At 37.0% G+C, this 19,265-nt stretch overlaps 1 protein-coding gene across 9 annotated transcripts in view; it reads right to left on the bottom strand.

The window, feature by feature from the left end:
- Nucleotides 1-19,265, bottom strand: part of ASH1L (ASH1 like histone lysine methyltransferase) — a 209,511-nt gene that overhangs the window by 138,307 nt on the left and 51,939 nt on the right. For all 9 annotated transcript variants that reach the window (XM_070268055.1, XM_070268056.1, XM_070268061.1 and 6 more), the window contains one exon: nt 7,723-12,286. In XM_070268055.1, coding sequence (XP_070124156.1) covers nt 7,723-12,286 — 4,564 coding nt within the window. The remainder of the gene's footprint in view (nt 1-7,722; nt 12,287-19,265) is intronic.

Raw genomic sequence — 19,265 nt, 5'->3', positions numbered from 1 at the left:
GATAACAATTAATGTATAATGAATCTATCTCCAAGTCATATATGGGAAAAAAATCAACTAATGACTGAGCAGGTCAGTCTAAAATAACATGAAGTTTAGTATGTTCTTTTTATACTTTTAGACAAAATAGTTACTGTGACACTATGTGACACTAAACAATCACAGACAGAGAAGATGTAATTATTTCCTTGACAGAATATGTAATTATAAGGAAAAAATAGGGACCAGCCCTCTGGCTGAGTGGTTAAGTTCACATGCTCCACTTCGGTGCCTCAGGGTTGACCGGTTCAGATCCTGGGCGCAGACCTACACACTGCGGCAGCATCCCACATACAGCAACTTGAATGACTTGCAACTAGGATATGCAACTATATACTGGGGCTTTGGGGAGGGGAAAAAAAAAGGAAAAAATAAATAAACCCGTCCTAACTGCTACAAAATTTAAAGCTATAAAAATTTTAATTATCTGCATTTCCTCATTTCCCATTTATTCCTTAACCTCCAGAAACGTTTGCCACTCAGAAACCGTGCTTAGATTACAAAAGATAATCTGCCAAAGCAAACTGTCTACTTTCAGTCCTTATCTAACTGATCTCTGTAGCATCTGACACTCCTTACTAAAAACTCCCTTAGGAAACCCAGTGTGTTCACCCTATATATTATCATTCCTTCTCATGGCTTCAACAATCACTTACCTAAAACTTTTATCTTCAAGTTTGATTTCTCTTTTGAGCTGCAGATCCATATATCCCACTAAATAGCGTAAAACCCAAAACCATTTCCTATCTCCAGCCTTCTCCTTTTGCATACCTCCTTTCACTTAATCACATCACCATTCAAACAACTGCCTAGGAGAGGTATCTCAGAGACATTCTAAAATCTTCCCTCCTTTCCTTACCTCTTTTTTTATCTATTCCTTTTGAATATGTCTTCTCTGTTACTACCTTAGTTCAGTCCTCCAAAATATTCTGCTGGGACAATTTCCAAACTGTCCATCTGATCCTATTTCTCTAATCTGTCTATCACAGTACTAACAATATAATCTCAGCAAATCATTCTTCTGCTTTAAAACTCTTAACTTTCATTGCCTACAAGCAAACTCCAAACTCTTTGATATCTTAATATAAACAAGAGACTTTATGATCTGTCCCCTATCTTTCCAGTCTCATCTCCTGGGTCCCATATCTGACTACTTACAGTTACCCAAGCACAGTATCATGACTCCAAGACCCTGAAAAGCTTATTTCTCTATAAGAAAGTCTTCACCCTTTCTTCTCTAAGCTCAAAAACGTCTTCCTATCTGCTCCTTTTTTGTTGTTGTTGTTTTGTTGGTGAGGAAGATTGGCCCTGAGCTAACATCTGTTGCCAATCATTCTTTTTTTTTCTCTCCAAAGCCCCAGTACATACTTGTGTATCTTAGTTGTAGGTCATTCACTCTAGTTCTTCTAAGTGGGACACTGTCACATCATGGCCTGACAAGTGGTGTGTAGGTTCCTGCCCAGGATCCAAACTGGTGAACCCCTGGGCGGTGAAGTGGAGTGTGAGAACTTAACCACTCAGCCATGGGGCTGGCCCCTTCCTAGCTCCTTTTAAGTAAGTCCCTCTCTTCACCGCTCCCCAAAAGTTGTGCATATCTCAATTTTAGGAACTATCAATAATTATTTGTATACATGTCTATGTTCTCCGCTGAACTGTAAATTTCTTGAGGGCAGAAATTATATCTTATTCACATTTGTTGTTTGCACCTGGTAAACAACAGACACAAAATATCTGCTGAAACGGGGCTGGCCTGGTGGCGCAGTGGTTAAATTTGTGTGCTCTGCTTCACCAGCCTGGGGTTCGCACGTTTAGATCCTGGGTGCGGACCCAGCACCACTCATCAAGCCATGCTGTGGCGGCATCCCACAAAAAAACTGCTGAAGGGACAACTACCATCATAATAGTTAAGATTAAAAAAAATCAAATACATAAAGCTTTGCCTAAACCAAACAAATTCTGATTTTCAAAGTGATCAAATTAAAAGATATCCTATGCTTTAGTACTTTTTCTGTGTGAGGAAAATTGTTGCTGAGCTAACATCTGTGTCAATCTTCCTCTATTTTATGTGGCATGCTGCCACAGTGTGGCTTGACAAGTGGTACTAGGTCCTTGCCTGGGATCCAAACCTGTGAACCCTGGGCTGCCAAAGTGGAGCAGGTGAACTTAACTGCTGCACCACCAGGCCAGCCCCCTATTTAGTACTTTTTTTCTTATTACTTTCCTTAACTAAAAATCTTTTTCTCAACTGGTTTCAAGAGGATACATAAACCAGTTTTCATATCTACCTGGAAAAAGTTCCTATTAGAAAATCAAGTCACATTTCTATCCACTTATCAAAAGAGTAATTGTGAATAAGATGGAGAGATTCCAAGATACAGACCAATTAACAGAATTTAGACCTGTGATATAATAAAGAATACATCTGTTCTTCATCTCTGATTTCTGGCACAGAACTTCAAAAACCCTTGGAATTCCTCAGTGATATGAACATCTTTGTTACGCCAAAGAGGTGACTTAAGGTGGACCCTGAGATAGCTTCAGGATGGGGGCTGGTCACTAGAAAGACCAATCACATGATTAGAAGTGAAACAGCACATCAAACATTGACCAGCTTAAACTGCTTCCTTAAAACAGGTAATGGATTAATCAAACCTTGCTCAATAACAGAGACCCATGTGTCAGGTGGGAACCCATAGCCCCAGGACGACCCTGGAACCAAGAATCTTCAGAAGTATTGCCACCAGAGCCCTTTATATGAAGCAAGAAACCCTTCAGTAAGGAAAATACAGCTTCCAACAGCCCAAGTAGCTTGATTACCACATACGGACTGATTTGAGACTAACCAATCAACTTACATGGGCCCAGCTGCAGCTCAGTAGCCCTAACTCCTTAAATTTCGCCCCAAATCTTGGATTGGAGAGACAGATTTGAGAGCCTTGCCTTCCGTCTCCTTGTCAGTCAACCTCACAATAAAGCTCTCTCTCTTCTCAAAAGGTGGTGCCATTGTACTGGCTTATATGCGTTTTGGGTAGCAAGATCAACAGAAGATTAAAACATTGGGCCAGCCCATCTACAGTGGATGGAGGAGGTCTAGAGACTGAGCTCAACCATATGGCCAACGATTTAATCAGTCGTGCCTATGTAATGAAGCTCCAATCAAAACTCTGGACACTAAGACCTGGTGGAGCTTCTTGGTTGGTAAACACAATGACATCTTGGGCGGGAGACACACTCAGATTCCAAAGAAGGGCTTGGAAGCTCTGTCCCCTTCCCTGCCCTAGACATTGGCCTATACCTCTCTTCAATTTCTGATCTGTGTCCTTCATAATAAAATTGTAATCATAAGTATAGTGGTTTCAGTAAGTTCTGTGAATCATTCTACCAAATTATCAAAACTGAGAGATTGCAAGAAGCCCCAAATTTGTCACAGGCTGGGCAGAAGGTGGGTGGACTGGGGAGACTGAAATTTGCAGTTGGCATCTTAAGTGGGGGTAGTCTTTGAAGTTCTTTGCTCTTAACTTGTGGAGTCTTCCTTAACTCCAGGTAGTTAATAGCAGAACTGAATTGAATTGTAAAACACACAGTTGGGACAGAGAACTGGCATCAGAACACTGACTTCAGAGATGTCTGAATTTTTTTTAATGTTATTTTTTTTAAAGGAAAGAAAAAGATAAGTTTTATTCTTAAAGCAGATATTTTGCATGTTAGACTTCCCTGCTATCCTATTCCCTGAAGACCCTGAAACCAGGCTCACATTCATCCTTTCCACTCCAGCTCATATACTTGGCTTCTTGGGTGACTTTAATATCCATGTAGATGACACATTCAAAAATCTAACCTGTCATCTTATCTCATCTTCACCTTAATTTCCTCACCTGTTACAAGCTCTTCTCACAACTCTTAAATTAGGGGCCTCAAATTCAAATGTTCCTTGGAGCCAGATGCATTGCTTACATAGCTGAATTGGGCCAGACATAACACACAGCAGGAAACTGTCAGGACTGAGGCAAACTGAAGAAAGCCCCCCAAGTAAAGGGGGGCCTACCACTATTGAGACTCAGCCTTCGAGGTCATTCAAGAAACGGTTTAAGTGTTTCCAGGTGTTCTGAATTGTTTTTTAAAGAGAAGCAGAATACTGAACTTTTATGTGAAATCTACAGATTTTTAAATTTTAGCAATTAATTTTTTAAAAACTATAGAGATCACCACAAAGGATCACATATAAACCAAAGGCTGATGGTTTTTAACCACTACTTTAATTATTGCAGTTGCTCAGAGCTGTCCAAGACTCTCTTCTTTTCTCACTCTATATTCTCTCCTTAGGGAAATATCACACACAATGATAGATGGATGGATGGATGGATAGATAAACAGACAGATGATTCATATATGCATAGTCTGTTTTGTTAGTGTTTCTGTAGAGTGAAACAGCTTATGTACAACTGATAAATAAAATACCAGGATAACACGGAAGTTGTGTGAGTTCATACACGATTTTTCAAAGCACAGTAAATTTTTTTTTTTTTTAAAGATTGGCACCTGAGCTAACAACTGTTGCCAATCTTCTTTCTTTTTTGTTTCTGCTTTATCTCCCCAAACTCCCCCGTACATAGCTGTATATCTTAGTTGCAGGTCCTTCTTGTTGTGGAATGTGGGATGCTGCCTCAACGTGGCCTGACAAGTGGTGCCATGTCCGCGCCCAGGATCCGAACCAGCGAAACAGCAGAGCGCGTGAACTTAACCACTTGGCCACCGGGCTGGCCCCAAGCACAGTAATGTTTTTAAAGCACCAAGCCAACAGCTGAACAAAGAGTACATACACTAACACAAACTAAATGCAGTAAACCATGGAGCCATGCAGTTCTGTTCAAAATGCCCATTCATTCCATTCTTCCTCTTGGCTCCAACTCGTCACAGACTTTCCTACAAGTGCTTATTATGTGGTTTCCCTGAACTTCATGCAAAAGAAACAAACAAGGACAATAAACCAGAACCAGCTATATCTGGCATCACTTCATTTATCTGCCAATGATAAACTTTTGCGTCTACAACTGAGCAGCTTCAACCTTTCTTTATATCCTTCTATCAAGCTACCTCCATCTTTTCCTAAAAAGTTAAGTCCTATATTTATTGTAGTATTTATTTATTTATTAAACAGCTTAGCATGCCTTTTTAAATGCTGTTGCTATTTTCTAGAATTATTATTTTTCTTGGTGCTCTGGTTACAAAGTTGTATAGGTTTTGAGAATCTGCTCCCAACTCCATCTTTCCCAGAACCTCTTTTATTTTTAGTGAATGATATTGCCAAAATTTTTCAATGCCTCCTCGTGAAATGCCCTATCTCCAGCCCAAACATCTCTATCGAGCTCCAGAACTAGCTATTCAGCTGCCTGCTCATCACCTCCACTTGAATGTTCTAAAGGCATCTCAAAGTTTACATAAATTAAAAAGCAAACTTGTGCTTTCGCTAAACCTGCTCCTCCTCCACTGTCTCCGTATCACGGCATGGCACCACGAATCTCCCAAAGTTCATAGAAAAGTCTGCCACCACCATCATCGAAGCACCATCATATCATCTAGACTATGCAATTGCCTACTAATTGGTTTCCCTATAACTGCTCGTCTTCTACAATTCAATGTTCACACACGAGCCAGAATGATCTTTTAAAAATGCAAATCTAAAATCAATACTCCTCTGTCTTTTGCTCTTAGTATAAAATCCAAAATCTTTAACATATAGTCTGGGTTCTTTCTTTCTTCACAACTCTCTCACCCTTCTCTCTTATGTATTCCCTCTCCTACCACAATGAACCTTTTTTTTTTCCCATTGACTTTTTCTAGTATCTAAACTCCTTCCCAGTTCAAGATCCTCAAACACGTTCTTCACTCAATCCTCAGCTTGAGAACCCTGTGGCTTCTCATCCTTCAAGTTTCAACTTTTTATCTTCAGGCCCTAACTAATAACTCTATCTAAATAGGTAACTCCCTCCCCTAAATTATCCATCCTAACACCGTTATATCAACTTGACAGAACTTTTCTCAATTATGCCATTATTTATGTGCTTACCACTCTATTGTTTGTCTTCCTTCACAAAGCTGAATGTTACTGAGGTCAGATATCATGTCTTTACTCTCTACTATATGCCAGCGATTAGAATAGTGCTAGATGTTTTAGAATTCAATAAATAAACGAATGAGTGAATGAATAAACGAACAAGTAGAATTTGTTTACCCAGCTAACTGCTGCTCCTTCATCAGGTGACAGTTTAGAATCACATTCTCAAGGAAGCCTTGCTGAGTTAGGCTTCCATTTCATGTTCTACAGTACTTTATCTTTTTTTATATATACCCTCTAATCAAAATTTTAATGACATTTAATGTGTAATTTTTTTGTTTATTACCCATCTCTTTCACTATAAGTCCCATGAGAATAGTGAACCTGTGTGCCTTATTCCTTATTTTATCACAAGGGTCCACAAAGTAGAATGCCTGGCAGATAGTATTCAATAACTGTTGCTGATTAAATATTTGTCAAAAATTTGTTGAATGAACCTAATTAAAGTTTAGGATTTTTTTTCCGCTTTATTACATTGTTAAAAACTAAAGAATCCTAAGCTTCTCCACTAAGATAGCTTTTATTTTTCAAAAGTTCACGAATTATGAAAATCAGGAGCAAAAACTCTTGTCTTTGAGGGCTTTATCATGTCCTCCAATGCACAAGCTTTTAATCTTTTAGGGGAATTATAATGCCAATTAATATCTGTGTGCTTACTACATGCAAATCACTTTGATAAACATTATAATCTCATTTACCTCTCATAACAACCCTACTAATCCCATTTTATAGGAAGAGATATTGAAGCTTAGAGAGTTTACTTAGGGAATCTGATGTAACGTATGGACTTTCTCCTGAAAAATATATACAAGCCTGCATACACATAATTTTACTTACAACATGAGAGGTTTTACGGATTTCCTAGAGTTAATTTACAAACCTTAGAGTTGAAATCTCTGATAAAGCACTCATGACTTAGAGATATCTTCCAAATGAATGGGCAATGCTTCTTATTTCTTGTTTCCTACCTTCTTTTCAAGTCTTAAAAGACACTTTCTAGATATTACAAATACATTATGTAGATCTGTTTCATGTCATTTTACATCTAATTGTAGCAGCTTTTATGAAGATACCTGAAGGTACCTTGCAAAATGAACTCCCTCTGAATAGTCAAATTTTATGAAGTTGATCATTTTGAATGTCTAAATTTTTATTATGAGACATACAGGGTTAACAACATATTCTTCCTGTAACACAGAAGCATTTATAATTACTGAATTAGTATATATTAAAAATCCTGCATAGCCACCAGCAAGTATCTATGAGCCATTTCTTACTAAAGAAATGGTGTAATGGCCTTTTTGCATAAGAAAGACAAATAACTTTTCCTAGTTTCCAAACCTCGAGTGTTATTTGTTCTGATCTCTTCTCAAAATTCAAAATTAATGCAAAGACAGGCCTTCTCACATATATTGAAAATGAAAACTCTGAAGATAACATTTCAAAGTACGTTTATAAAAACAAAATAACAGCAGATTAAAAGTTCAGATATATGTATCAGGCAATCAGTGGGCAAAATAATCCTATTTCTCTAACACAAATAACAAGCAACAAAATAACCCTCTTACCTGTCAAGGTCTGTACTGCCCTTTCGCTGGAAGGCAGCGTCTCCTTTCTGTGAGGCCGATTTAGTGAAGTGTCCTGTGCAGAAAACAGTCCAGGGCTGTCAGTTAATTTCTTCCGGCCACTGGAGTTAGGGTTTGAAACTCTGCAGCTGCCTATTGCACTTGTGAAAAGGTTTGTATGTTCATCACTGCTGGCTGGATCAGAGTTGGGAGTGAATCCTCCAAGGGATAAACTTGGAGAACTTTCTGAACAGTCAATCTGTAAAGGTGTCTGCAATCCCAAGGCCAATGGACTAGACTCTGAAGGCTCTCGGTGGACCCACTGTTCTTCTCTGTTTATTAAGTTTTTTGAAGGAGAGAGATGAGGGCAAGACATATGACAACGGTGCTTTTCCTTATGTTTATATCGCTCTCCAACAGTATCCTTTCCAAATCGATAGCGCTTCAAAGACTCCAGGACGGATCTGGAAGAGCCAGCGTCCATGGAAACCTGGGGTTGCTCAGAAGAACGGTGTTCTCTGTGTTTGTGACGGTGCCTGTGTTTGTGCTCCACCATCCAACCGTAGGCCATCTCAGGAGGGACACTAGGGTAGGTACTCATGGAAAGAAGGGGAGTCCTGCTGGTTGTAAGAAAGGCCTCCTGCCGAAGTAGCTTATGCTTTTTCTTATGGTATTTCGTGGGATTGAGAAGTAAATGACCAGCATGCATATAGGAAGGAGGTGGAAGTGGAGTGGTGAAAGAAGGAGATGGAGGAGGTGGATAAAGAGTGGGAGGATACCTTCCATAGTAACCTAATCCTATGGGAGCAGCTGTAAGGGGCGAGGGAGAGTAAGGCATGCCATAAGACGGATAGAATCCAGTACTAGAAAGAGGAAAACTAAGGCTATGCATAAAAGGCATTTCAGCCATTGCCTCCCTCATCTTAGGGGGTCTCCCTCTCTTCTTTTTTAAGTCAGGTTTTCGAATGTAGTGCAAAGGGTCTAAGGGGAAAGAAGGATGTGTATAGAAACTATTAAAGTTGATTCGAAAAATAGTTGGCAGAAGGTCTCGGGGGATAAAATGATGACTTCGATGGGTAATTCGAATTTCACTGAGACGACTTATTAATTCCTCCAGATCTGCAATGAAGTCTGGATCCTGTCTATTTCGGAGTTGTGGATATTTCTTTTTCCGTTTTCGTTTCTGCCTTTTCATCTTGTCATAGCTGAGGTAATCATGATTTCTGCGCTTACATTTATGTTTATGTTTTTCTTTAAGACTGCTTAGGACTGTAGAGGTTTCAGGGGGAATCAGAGAAACATGCTCAAAAGAATGCCGCCTCTTTTTTTGCCCACAAAATTTCTCTGCCCTGTCTGATGTGCTATTATTATCTGTTCCAATTCCACTATCACTGGGAATGGTCTCATCACTATGAGACTCACTAATGGGAGAAGGAGTAGCTTCTTTCAGAGATGTGAGTTCACTCAAGTGAGAAGGCGAATTTGGCAACAAAGTAGGAGGAGATAATCGCCTCCTCCCCTTTGAGGCCTTCTTCATTGCAAGAGTCTGAATCATACTGCCCTGTCTGGAGTGTAAATGCAAATACGGCACTGAACTGGGTTCAACAAAGCCTGCATCACTACTTACAGGGCTCTGACCTCCACTAGTCCCAGAAGACTGAGAGCAAATAGGTGATGGAAGAATCTCAGAACTACTAGCAGATGAAGGCAGTAAAGGGGGAAGGATCTGTCCTAATGCTGACCCAGCTGCCTGCTGAGCTGTTTGCTCAAGAACAGCAAGGCTGGCAGGGCTACCAGAAAGAATGCCATTTAAGACAGTTTTTGGTTTTCGACCCCTCCTTTTTCCTATGTAAATGGTTCCTTTCTTGCTGACATTTATCTGTTGGCCCAATTTAGAGCCAAATGTGGCGGCAAGACTTGACACTGTATTATGGAGTTTGGATTGCACTTTCCCTTTATTACTTGATTCTACAGAGCTTGAAAGAATCTGATTCAACAGTTTCTTTCTTTTTAAAGTCTTCATTTTATTTATTTTGCGGATAATTGTTTTCATTAATTGTCCATTGTTTCTCTTGGTAATTTTTTTATCTGGTTCCATCTCAAGGTCACTCATACTACAGACAGTTGGCCTATGACTGTCATCTAGATCATCTGGATCCTGAAGTTGATCCTCACTCTCAAAGAAATCACTGCTACTTCTATGGTGATCACTTTCAGACTCCAGCTTGCTTGGACTTTCGGTGGCAACAAACGGAGCCACTGATAGTACAGGTGGCTTCATCTTGACTGGAGACCTCATTTGCCTCTTAGGTCTGCCTCTCTTTTTTGGAAAAGGAGACACAGACAGACTTTGTTTGAAGGAAGGAATTTCAATTTCTGGCTGTAAAATTGGGGGTTCTTGTTCTTCCTTAGACTGCAAAGAAAAAACTTTAGAGGCAGGGATTTTTAAAGTCCTTTTAGGTGGACCTTCCAATTGAGGCATCTCCTTGGATTTAGGTCTTCCTCTTTTGGGCTTATAAATATCAGACAAAAGGTCACTAGAGACACACATACTGGAGGATAGTTTGTGAGTAGCAAAAGATTTATGAGATGGTTTTTCACTATCAGTTAAGAGAGCAAGAGATGGAGTTGTGGATTTGCTCAGCTTTGGCAATCGGCGTTTAAGGAAGTCATGATCTACAAATGAAGATGGTCCAATGTTTTTCATAAATTTGGCTGGCTCAGAATTACTATTTGACAGTGAGCTACATGAAACATTTTTAAAAAGCTCTGATCTTTCTAATTCTAGCCCTTTTGGAGACCGGCATGCACTTCTTGCCACCACTTTAGTCCACCGAGGTTTTCTTCCTTTCCTTTTTTTTAATGGCTTGGACTGCAAACTAGTGCTTAGGCTTTCAGCAACTTGGCAGTGTTTGTCGGATGCAGTTACTGCACCAAGTTTTAGAAAGGGCTTATTACTAAATAAACTAGTGAAGTTAACAACTGAAGGGGTAATTGTATGAATACTGGATTCAGAACTCAAACTTGGCTTTTTTCCCAGAGAAGAGCTTATTCTTGGAATATCTATATGTGTAGTTTTTGAATCACTTAGCTCTTTATCAATCCCTTTACATTCAATATTCATGCTATGACCCACGGACCTATGACCAATGTTCAAGTGGGTACTTTCAGAAGAAAACTGGTTCTTTCCAAGAGATTCAGAAATTTCTTCCATCAGTTCTGTGGTAGGACTTAAAAGTAATGGATTAGGAGCCAACTGTGAAGAAGTTTCAGGGGAACTTCTGGTTAAAGGATTAACAGACACAGTAGGTGACGGGGAAGGGAGATTGCTTTCTCCTACTGCACTAAAAGGGGATTTAGCTGCAGATGCATCAGAAGCACCTCCCATTTGAAAGTCCGGAGAAGTGCAATATACGGGAGGTTGCTTTTCATGCTTTGAGGTTTCATAAGACCCCCTTTCACTGGACGAGAAACTGTCTTGCTGAATACAAGTTCCTTCATTAAATATTTCTTTCTCCAAATTAATGATTTCTTTTCGAACTGAGAACTTTTCCAATAGGCTTTCTTTACTCTGCCGTATGACATTCTTCTCAAAAGTTTTGCTGGTGGCATTGTCTTTCAGGGATTCAGACAGTTCCTGACTTTCAAGACTATTGATGTTTGTACTACAAGAAGCCTTAAGTGGTTCCTGAGTGGGGAGCAGTGCTTCGGCTTTAAGGTTTATGGCATCTTTACTGACCAGTCCTGCCATAGGACAACTCACTAGTTTCTTTCCAATGTCCTTATTAACTAATCCCATTGTTGAATTTGTTACAATCTTCTTTGCACAGTCCTTAGCCACTAGGCCAACAGTAGAACCCAGTTTCTTTCCCAAGTCTTTATTAACCAGTCCAACAACAGTGCCAAGTCCTAACTTCTTTCCAGATTCCTTATTCACTAAACCTGGAACAATACCAATTCCTAGCTTCTTTCCTGAATCCTTGCTCAGCAGTCCTACTGTAGTGATAGTCCCTGGCTTTTTGCCTAAGTCTTTATTAATGAATACCGCTGTAGTGCCAGTTCCTAGTTTTTTCACAGAGTCCTTACTGACCAATCCTACTGCTGCATTAAACACTGGCTTTTTCCCAGGATCTTTAGTTACCAATCCAACTGCTGTGCTGATAGCTGGTTTTTTAATTAAGTCCTTATGTATTATTCCAGCTACAGAGCCAACGCTTGCTTTCCTGATCAAATCTTTACTAACCAATCCCGCAGTAGTGCCAGTTGCTAACTTCTTCGGTTTTGTCTTGGAAGACTTGGAGGGAGGACAAGTTGCAATGAGCTGTGCCAACTTTTCTGTTACACTCGTTCCTCCATTAAGTAATGCTCTGTCCTTTAAATCAGGATCCCGGCTACCAACAAGAGTAGATGATGTTGCATTAAGGTAATCTGTCATTTCTGAGTGTACTGGAGAAAGCTTCTTAGACAAAGGATTGTTTTCTCCCTGTGAATGAAGATGGATGCTTTCTTCAGATTGGCATTCAATGGCTGCAACATCACCTGCTTTCTTGTACAACTTTGAAGGATCCTAAAATTTGAACAAGAAAAAGGTTTCAGAGAGAGTAAACCTTATACCACTTTAGTTTAGCATTACAATCGAACAAACTAATTGATCACATATCAGATATAAGCCAGGCAATAGTGCTTTTCTAAAAAAACCTAACTAATGTTACACTAATGTCACAGTATGTTAGCTCCTCTGCTGCTATATCAGAGGCTATCACGATGTTATCTTTGTTGACTTTCAACCATAGAAACCTATATATTACTGGGTATTTAAAAATATCCCTATGATATTTTTTGACATTGTTTTAAAGAGGCCAATTAATAGCCTACTTTCACCTTACTTTAGACCAACTAAATACATATTCATATACGAATATACTGTTTTTGAAAAGAGAAATATTGTTAGGTACAATATCCCATGGTCTTCTTTTAAAATAATGCTTCATTGCCTACCTCCTTCATTGATTTCAATGATTTCAAACCAATATAGGACAATCCCTGACCTACTTCCACTCCATTAACTTACTCTCTCTTGAGTGAGCAGTCAAGTTCTCTCTTAATGTGAGACGAATAGAAAAGACAATAAAATACATTCATAGTTTCTTTAAAATGTGTTTTTATATAAAATCTTAGAGTTGAAAGTAACTTTTAAGTCATTAATGTAAACTGCTATGTAATGCATGAATCCTCACTAAATATTTTACAAATGAACTCATTACTTCACACAAAAGTGTGTTTCAGATAACAAAGTGCTTTTTTCTTTGTTTCAGGATAGATTTTTCTTTTCTTTTCTTTTCCTTTTATGATTTTATTTTCCTTTTTCTCCCAAAGCCCCCAGGTACACAGCTGTATATTTTTAGTTGTGGGTCCTTCTAGTTGCGGCATGGGGGACGCTGCCTCAGCATGGCTTGATGAGCGGTGCCATGTCCGCACCCAGGATTCGCACCGGCAAAACCCTGGGCCACTGAGGCAGAGCGCACGAACTTAACCACTCAGCCACGGGGGTGGCCCCTCAGGATAGATTATTTTTATTTAAGTATAACTGACATAGAGTTCTTAACTATAAAATACAAATGAAACACATGAATAAATGTAAAGATATACTATGTATGTGGATAGGAAGACATAAAGATAAGAATGTTCCCTAGCAAATTTGTAAATTTAATGCAATCCCAATAAAAATACCACCAAGATCTCTTTCTGGAATAAGAAAAATTTAACATTCATTGGAAAAAATAGACAAGCAAGAATAGCTAGCAAAATCTAAAAAGAAGAAAAGCAAGGGAATAATCTTTAATATCAAACATTAAATTATTTTTTAAAGCCTCTAATTATTAAAACAGATTGGAACTAACACATGAAAAGACAAAAGAACCAATGGAACAGGAAAGAAAACCCTAAAACAAATTCAAGCATATATGGAAATGTACTGTATGTAAAATGACATAATCCCTACCGGAGGGAAATTGGTAACAACTAGAAAAATGCCACATGAATTTAACTACACCTTTTACCAAGGAATCCCAGTTTTAAGAGATCTATCCTGAGATACGCTGGCAAAAAAATAATGTCTGCAGAAAGCTATAAAGAATAAAAATGAACCACTATTTTAATAGCAAACCCTAAAATAATCCAAATGATTATAGGGGACTGGCTAAATAAACCAAAGCATATCTGTACAATGGAGCACTATGAAACTACAAAAAAAAAAATCAATATCAACGTATTGCTATGGAATGATCTTCAGGTTATACTGTTGAATGAAAAAAGCAAGAATTAGAACAGTGGTTATAATACGCTACCTTTTGTATAAGAACATGGGGATGGAAGAATATGAATATATATATCTGATTATATTAAAAATGGAAAAATGGATGAAAGATTAATGAAAATAGTGACATACAATGGAGGAAACAGGTCTAGAAGTTAGATTTCTATGCATCTGCTTTATGGTTCTGACTTTGCAATTAAGTGTTTTACATATTTAAGAAACAAAATATCATAAAGAAATTTCTAAATTATGAAAACAATGGAAAGAAATACATCTATCAATTAATTATATAACTATATAAAAATAATTTTTAATTACTTTAGTATTTAGACTGTATGTTCTAAAGACAAAAAGATTGCCCATAAAGAAATCTTACATTGCATCCAGGAAGCATGATATTAGTGGTAATACCAGTATAGTTATTTTAAACCTAGATAGATGACTGATAGATATACAGATCAAGTAAGTTACTGTGTGAATGTCATTAGGAACCAAAATTTTGGAAGAAAAAGATGCAATATAAAACCAAAGAAGTAAAAACTCCATAATTTTAAGTTGAAATTAGAAATATATGAAGTCTTTAACACACACATTCATATTTTTTCCTCCTACCTCTATCCAGTGAAACACCTCTATCGAATGAAAAATAAATGACAACCAAGTAGCAACGAACACCTCTAACACTCAAGACTGTGGTCGCTGAATACTTCTTCCCATTAAAATGAATCAGGGCTCCTTGTAGAATGGACTGTTTCCAAATGTTAAATAGGAAATGCACAAGATGATGGGTGTGTATCTCTAGTCTCTTCACTTTGGACAAGTCACTCTACTTTTTTATTTGAATTTTATCATAATAAAATGTTTATTTAAAAAAAATAAATTCTTCCTAAAAGTGAAGTAAAATCTGCCTTTCCATAATTTTCATTTACTGGTTTGAGTCTCACTTTCTTAATTCACACAGAGTAAGTCTAATGTCTCTTCTTCCCAACAGGTTTCCATACATTTGAACTTAGTCAATATATTCAACCTTTAGCCCCAAGCAGTTTCACTTCTTCCTGGTCATTTCCTGACGGACATGTTTCAGCTTGTCAATATTCCTCTTTACATATGACAACTAAAGCAGAACACAATACAACCAAATACTTGATCAACTCAGAATTAAGAGAAGTATCTCTTCTTCTGGATTGGACTCTTACAATTTTGCCCAAGAGGAAACTGGCTTTCTGACAGTCTCACATACAACTGACCTACATTAAGTTTGTAATTAAAGAAATCCTTACATTTTCTTCCCGTCCTATTAAAGAAACAATACTCCCACTTTGTACTTTTACAGTTACTTTCTAAAACTTAAAAATTAAAAGGATTTGTTAAAGTACATTTATATCTGAAAATTATAAATTCCAATTTTAAAACTTACCTTTAAAACTCTGTCTAAACAAATTATGACTATGCACAATAACATGGATAAAGCCCACAAACAACATTGAGTAAAAGGAGCCAGAACCAAACTGTATACTATATAACTCCTTCATGTTCAGTTTACAAACAGGCATAACTAATAATCATATTAAAAGTCAGGAAAATGGTCGCCCCTGGTGTACGGTAGTAATGGGAAAGGAGTACAAGGAGGTCTTAACGGGTGCTGGTAATGTTCTATTTCTTAAACTGAATGTTAATTACATGGAGTGGTTGAGTTTGTGAAGATTTACTGAGCTGCTACATTTATTTATACACATGTTATACTTCAATAAAAGGTTATTTAAAAAATTCTGTCTAAAACAAAAATAGAAACATACCTAGCTCCCTTAACCTGCTAAAGGACTGTACTCAAATCTGGTTTTTTACCTTTGTCAGAAATAAAAATCTCAGATTAACTAAAATCAGCCTAAAACAGAGTTAGTTTCCCACAGTAAATGGTCTGTGATTAAAGAAAAAGAAAGACATACACAGATAATTTGGTTTTGGTTTCAAAGATCTTTTCTTCCAAATCCTGACATGAGATAAACTGAGAAAATGAGCTAATATTAATAAGATGTTGAAAACTACATGTGGTACTGGTGATATTATTCTCTTACATCTCGAAGAACCCCTTAAAATGACAAATAGTAGTAAGAGATATCATTTTTAAGAGAGCATATTATATATTAGTCAACGAGAAAATATTGTATTAAAACACCCTACTAGGTATATAATTTTTTTCAACATGAAAATAGCTTTATTCCAAATATAAAAGTATGTTCATTAAAAAAAACGGCAATACTATCATCCATGGAAAAATATTTTTACATGTCAGATATTTCATCAAAAAGGCAGAAATATACTTACTTACATTCTTTTACAAAAATGGAGCCAAAAACACTTGCTGTTTTGTAGCCCACTAAAATTAAATAATACAAAGAAGACACCTTTCTATGTAAATAAATCAAGAGTTAAGACTATCAATTCAACGGTTTCATAATAGTCCATAACTCATAAAATCAACCTCCTTTTGGCTGCTTTTTAAATGGTTTCCAGTGACTTCTTACTATAAATAACACAATGATGAACATTCAATTATATAAATCTTTGCCTACTTGTCCAATTATTTCCTTCAGATAAATTTCTAAAGGTAGAATTGCTACATCAAAGGGTATACACAATAGTTACACATGTTGAACAGGTGTGCACCAAGAAAGATTTTTTTGATGGAAAAAAAGTTTATTATAAAAATCCAGACGGTATAAACACATTTCTGTAACCCAAGATAATACTTTATGACTTGTGATATTCTATATTGTTAGGCAATGATTCTTATGGCAGAAATAACAATAACTTCTGACAATCTTGATTCTGGTAATTTTGAAAGTAAACATTAGACTAACAGTATTCATGTTCATCTTGATGTTGCCAAACCTTGATAATTTGGGGGATGTAGTTATAGCTATCTTCAGAAAATTTACTAGCTCCTGTTTACTGTTCCAATAAACTCGAGTTTTCATTTCAAATGCTATTATTTCTGAGATTACTATTTAGTTCATTTTCAAATGCACTTGTTACTGTCCTGTTTTTATCAAATGGTTATCTGTTTTTGCCCATTTTAAACATTTAAATATTTCAGATGGTTTCAATATTTTCAGTTCTTTGGTTGTAAAGTCTATGTTCATCTATTGACTCTTTCCTTACTGATGGCTTGTGTTCTCGTATAGCTTGTAATGTTTTCATATTAAGGTATGTGAGTTTTTTTTGGTGAGAGGTAAATGTTCTAGATGTGAAGAAAAGACTTTTTATTTCCATTGTCAGTGTTTAAGATTTCACAACCTATAGACTTATTTTTCTTGCATTTCTGTTTAGATTTCATTTATTACCTTTAGTTTGGAATGTCTTGTCACACAATTTTGCTGGCCATGTATATTTCTTCAGCAGTAAAAGAGCTGTTCAAGGTCTTGGTCCACAATATTTTTCTAATTGTGGAGTCTATCATTTCCAATTCAGAAGAGCCCTTAATATCTTAGAAATAACAGTTCTTTGTTTTTCTCATGTTTCACATATTTTCCCCAATTCTTTAGGTGTCTTTCCACTTCCTATTATTTTTCTTAAAAAGAAGTTAAAATCTTTTACGTTTTCAAGTACACATGAAAAACTGTACAGGTACCTCACATATTCTATCATTTAATCCTCACAACAACCACATGATGCAGTTACTATAATTATCCTCATTAAATAGATTTTAAAAAGTAATTTAGATATTAGATTATCTGCCCATGGTCACTTAACCAGTAAGTGATTGAGGTATGATTTAAACCTAGTCTGACTTCACAGCCAAAACTCTTAACCATTATATTAGATAAAATAGTCTCTTTAGCTTTACAGTTCTGTTTTCATAGCATACTTGGAAAGATAATATCCTCCTAAAGATGACAACTTTCACCACATTTTCAATGAATGCTTTTACTGATTCATTTTGGTTTTCACTTTAAATTATGTATCTATCTTGAATTTGTAAAATATAATCCGTGGGTAGACAAGTAGTTTTTACCTAAAATTTTTGTCCATTGTTATGAGTTTCTCCATTACTCCTTTCATCTTCACTGATTTGAAGCACATTTATCACATACTTCTATTCATATCTGGGTCATTCTCTAAGCTCTCCATTTTGCTTCATTCATATTTATGTTTATTCCTGAGCCTAATACAATATACTGATAGTATAACTTTATATGTTTAATACTTGAAATAACTTTTTCCTTTCTGTATTCCTATAGAAATTCCTTGATTATTTTATTTATAAGATTATTGGGATACATCACATACCATAAAATTGCCTTTTAGAGCACAAATTCAATGGTTTTTGATATACTCACAGCTATACAACCATAACCACTAATTCTAGAACATTTCATAAAGCTTCCTGGTTATTTCTGCATATGTATACTTCCAGATGACCTCAAGATCTATTTGAAGTTTTAAAAAACTCCAAATGGCTTTAACTTTGTATATTAATATAGAGAAAAAAGATATCTCAACATTAACTTTAGCTCTACAATAACAAAGTAAATTTATCTGTTAAGTCAAGGTTTTTGGTGTTACTGGATATTTATAATTTTATTCATATAGATACTAAACACTTGCTGTCAAGTTTCTTTCTATTTCATAAATCCTGCTGTTACTTCTGCAAATAAATTTTGTTATATCTTCTAACTCTAAACTGATAGCATTCAAGAATACTAATTTTTTTTTTTTTAAGATTTTATTTTTTTCCTTTTTCTCCCCAAGCCTCCCAGTACATAGTTGTATATTCTCAGTTGTGGGTCCTTCTAGTTGTGGCATGTGGGACGCCGCCTCAGCATGACTGGATGAATGGTGCCATGTCCGTGCCCAGGATTCGAACCAACGAAACACTGGGCCACCTGCAGCGGAGTGCGCGAACTTAACCACTCGGCCACGGGGCCGGCCCCACTAATTTTTTTTTTTGAGGAAGATTACCCCTGAGCTAACATCTGCTGCCAATCCTCCTTTTGTGCTGAGGAAGACTGGCCCAGAGCTAACCTCCATACCCACTTTCCTTTACTTTTATGTGTGGGACACCTGCCACAGCACGTCTTGACAAGTGGTACATATGTCCACACCTGGGATCTGAACTGGCGAACCCTAGGGCTGCCGAAGCTGAATATGTGAACTTAACCGCTGAGCCACCGGGAGGGCCCCTGCTAATGATTTTATTTACTTTATAATCTTGAATTCTTGCTTCATG

Source organism: Equus caballus, chromosome 5, assembly GCF_041296265.1.
Source record: "Equus caballus isolate H_3958 breed thoroughbred chromosome 5, TB-T2T, whole genome shotgun sequence".
In the NCBI taxonomy this organism is placed as follows: Eukaryota; Metazoa; Chordata; class Mammalia; order Perissodactyla; family Equidae; genus Equus; species Equus caballus.
This window is presented reverse-complemented; position numbering and strand designations above follow the sequence as displayed.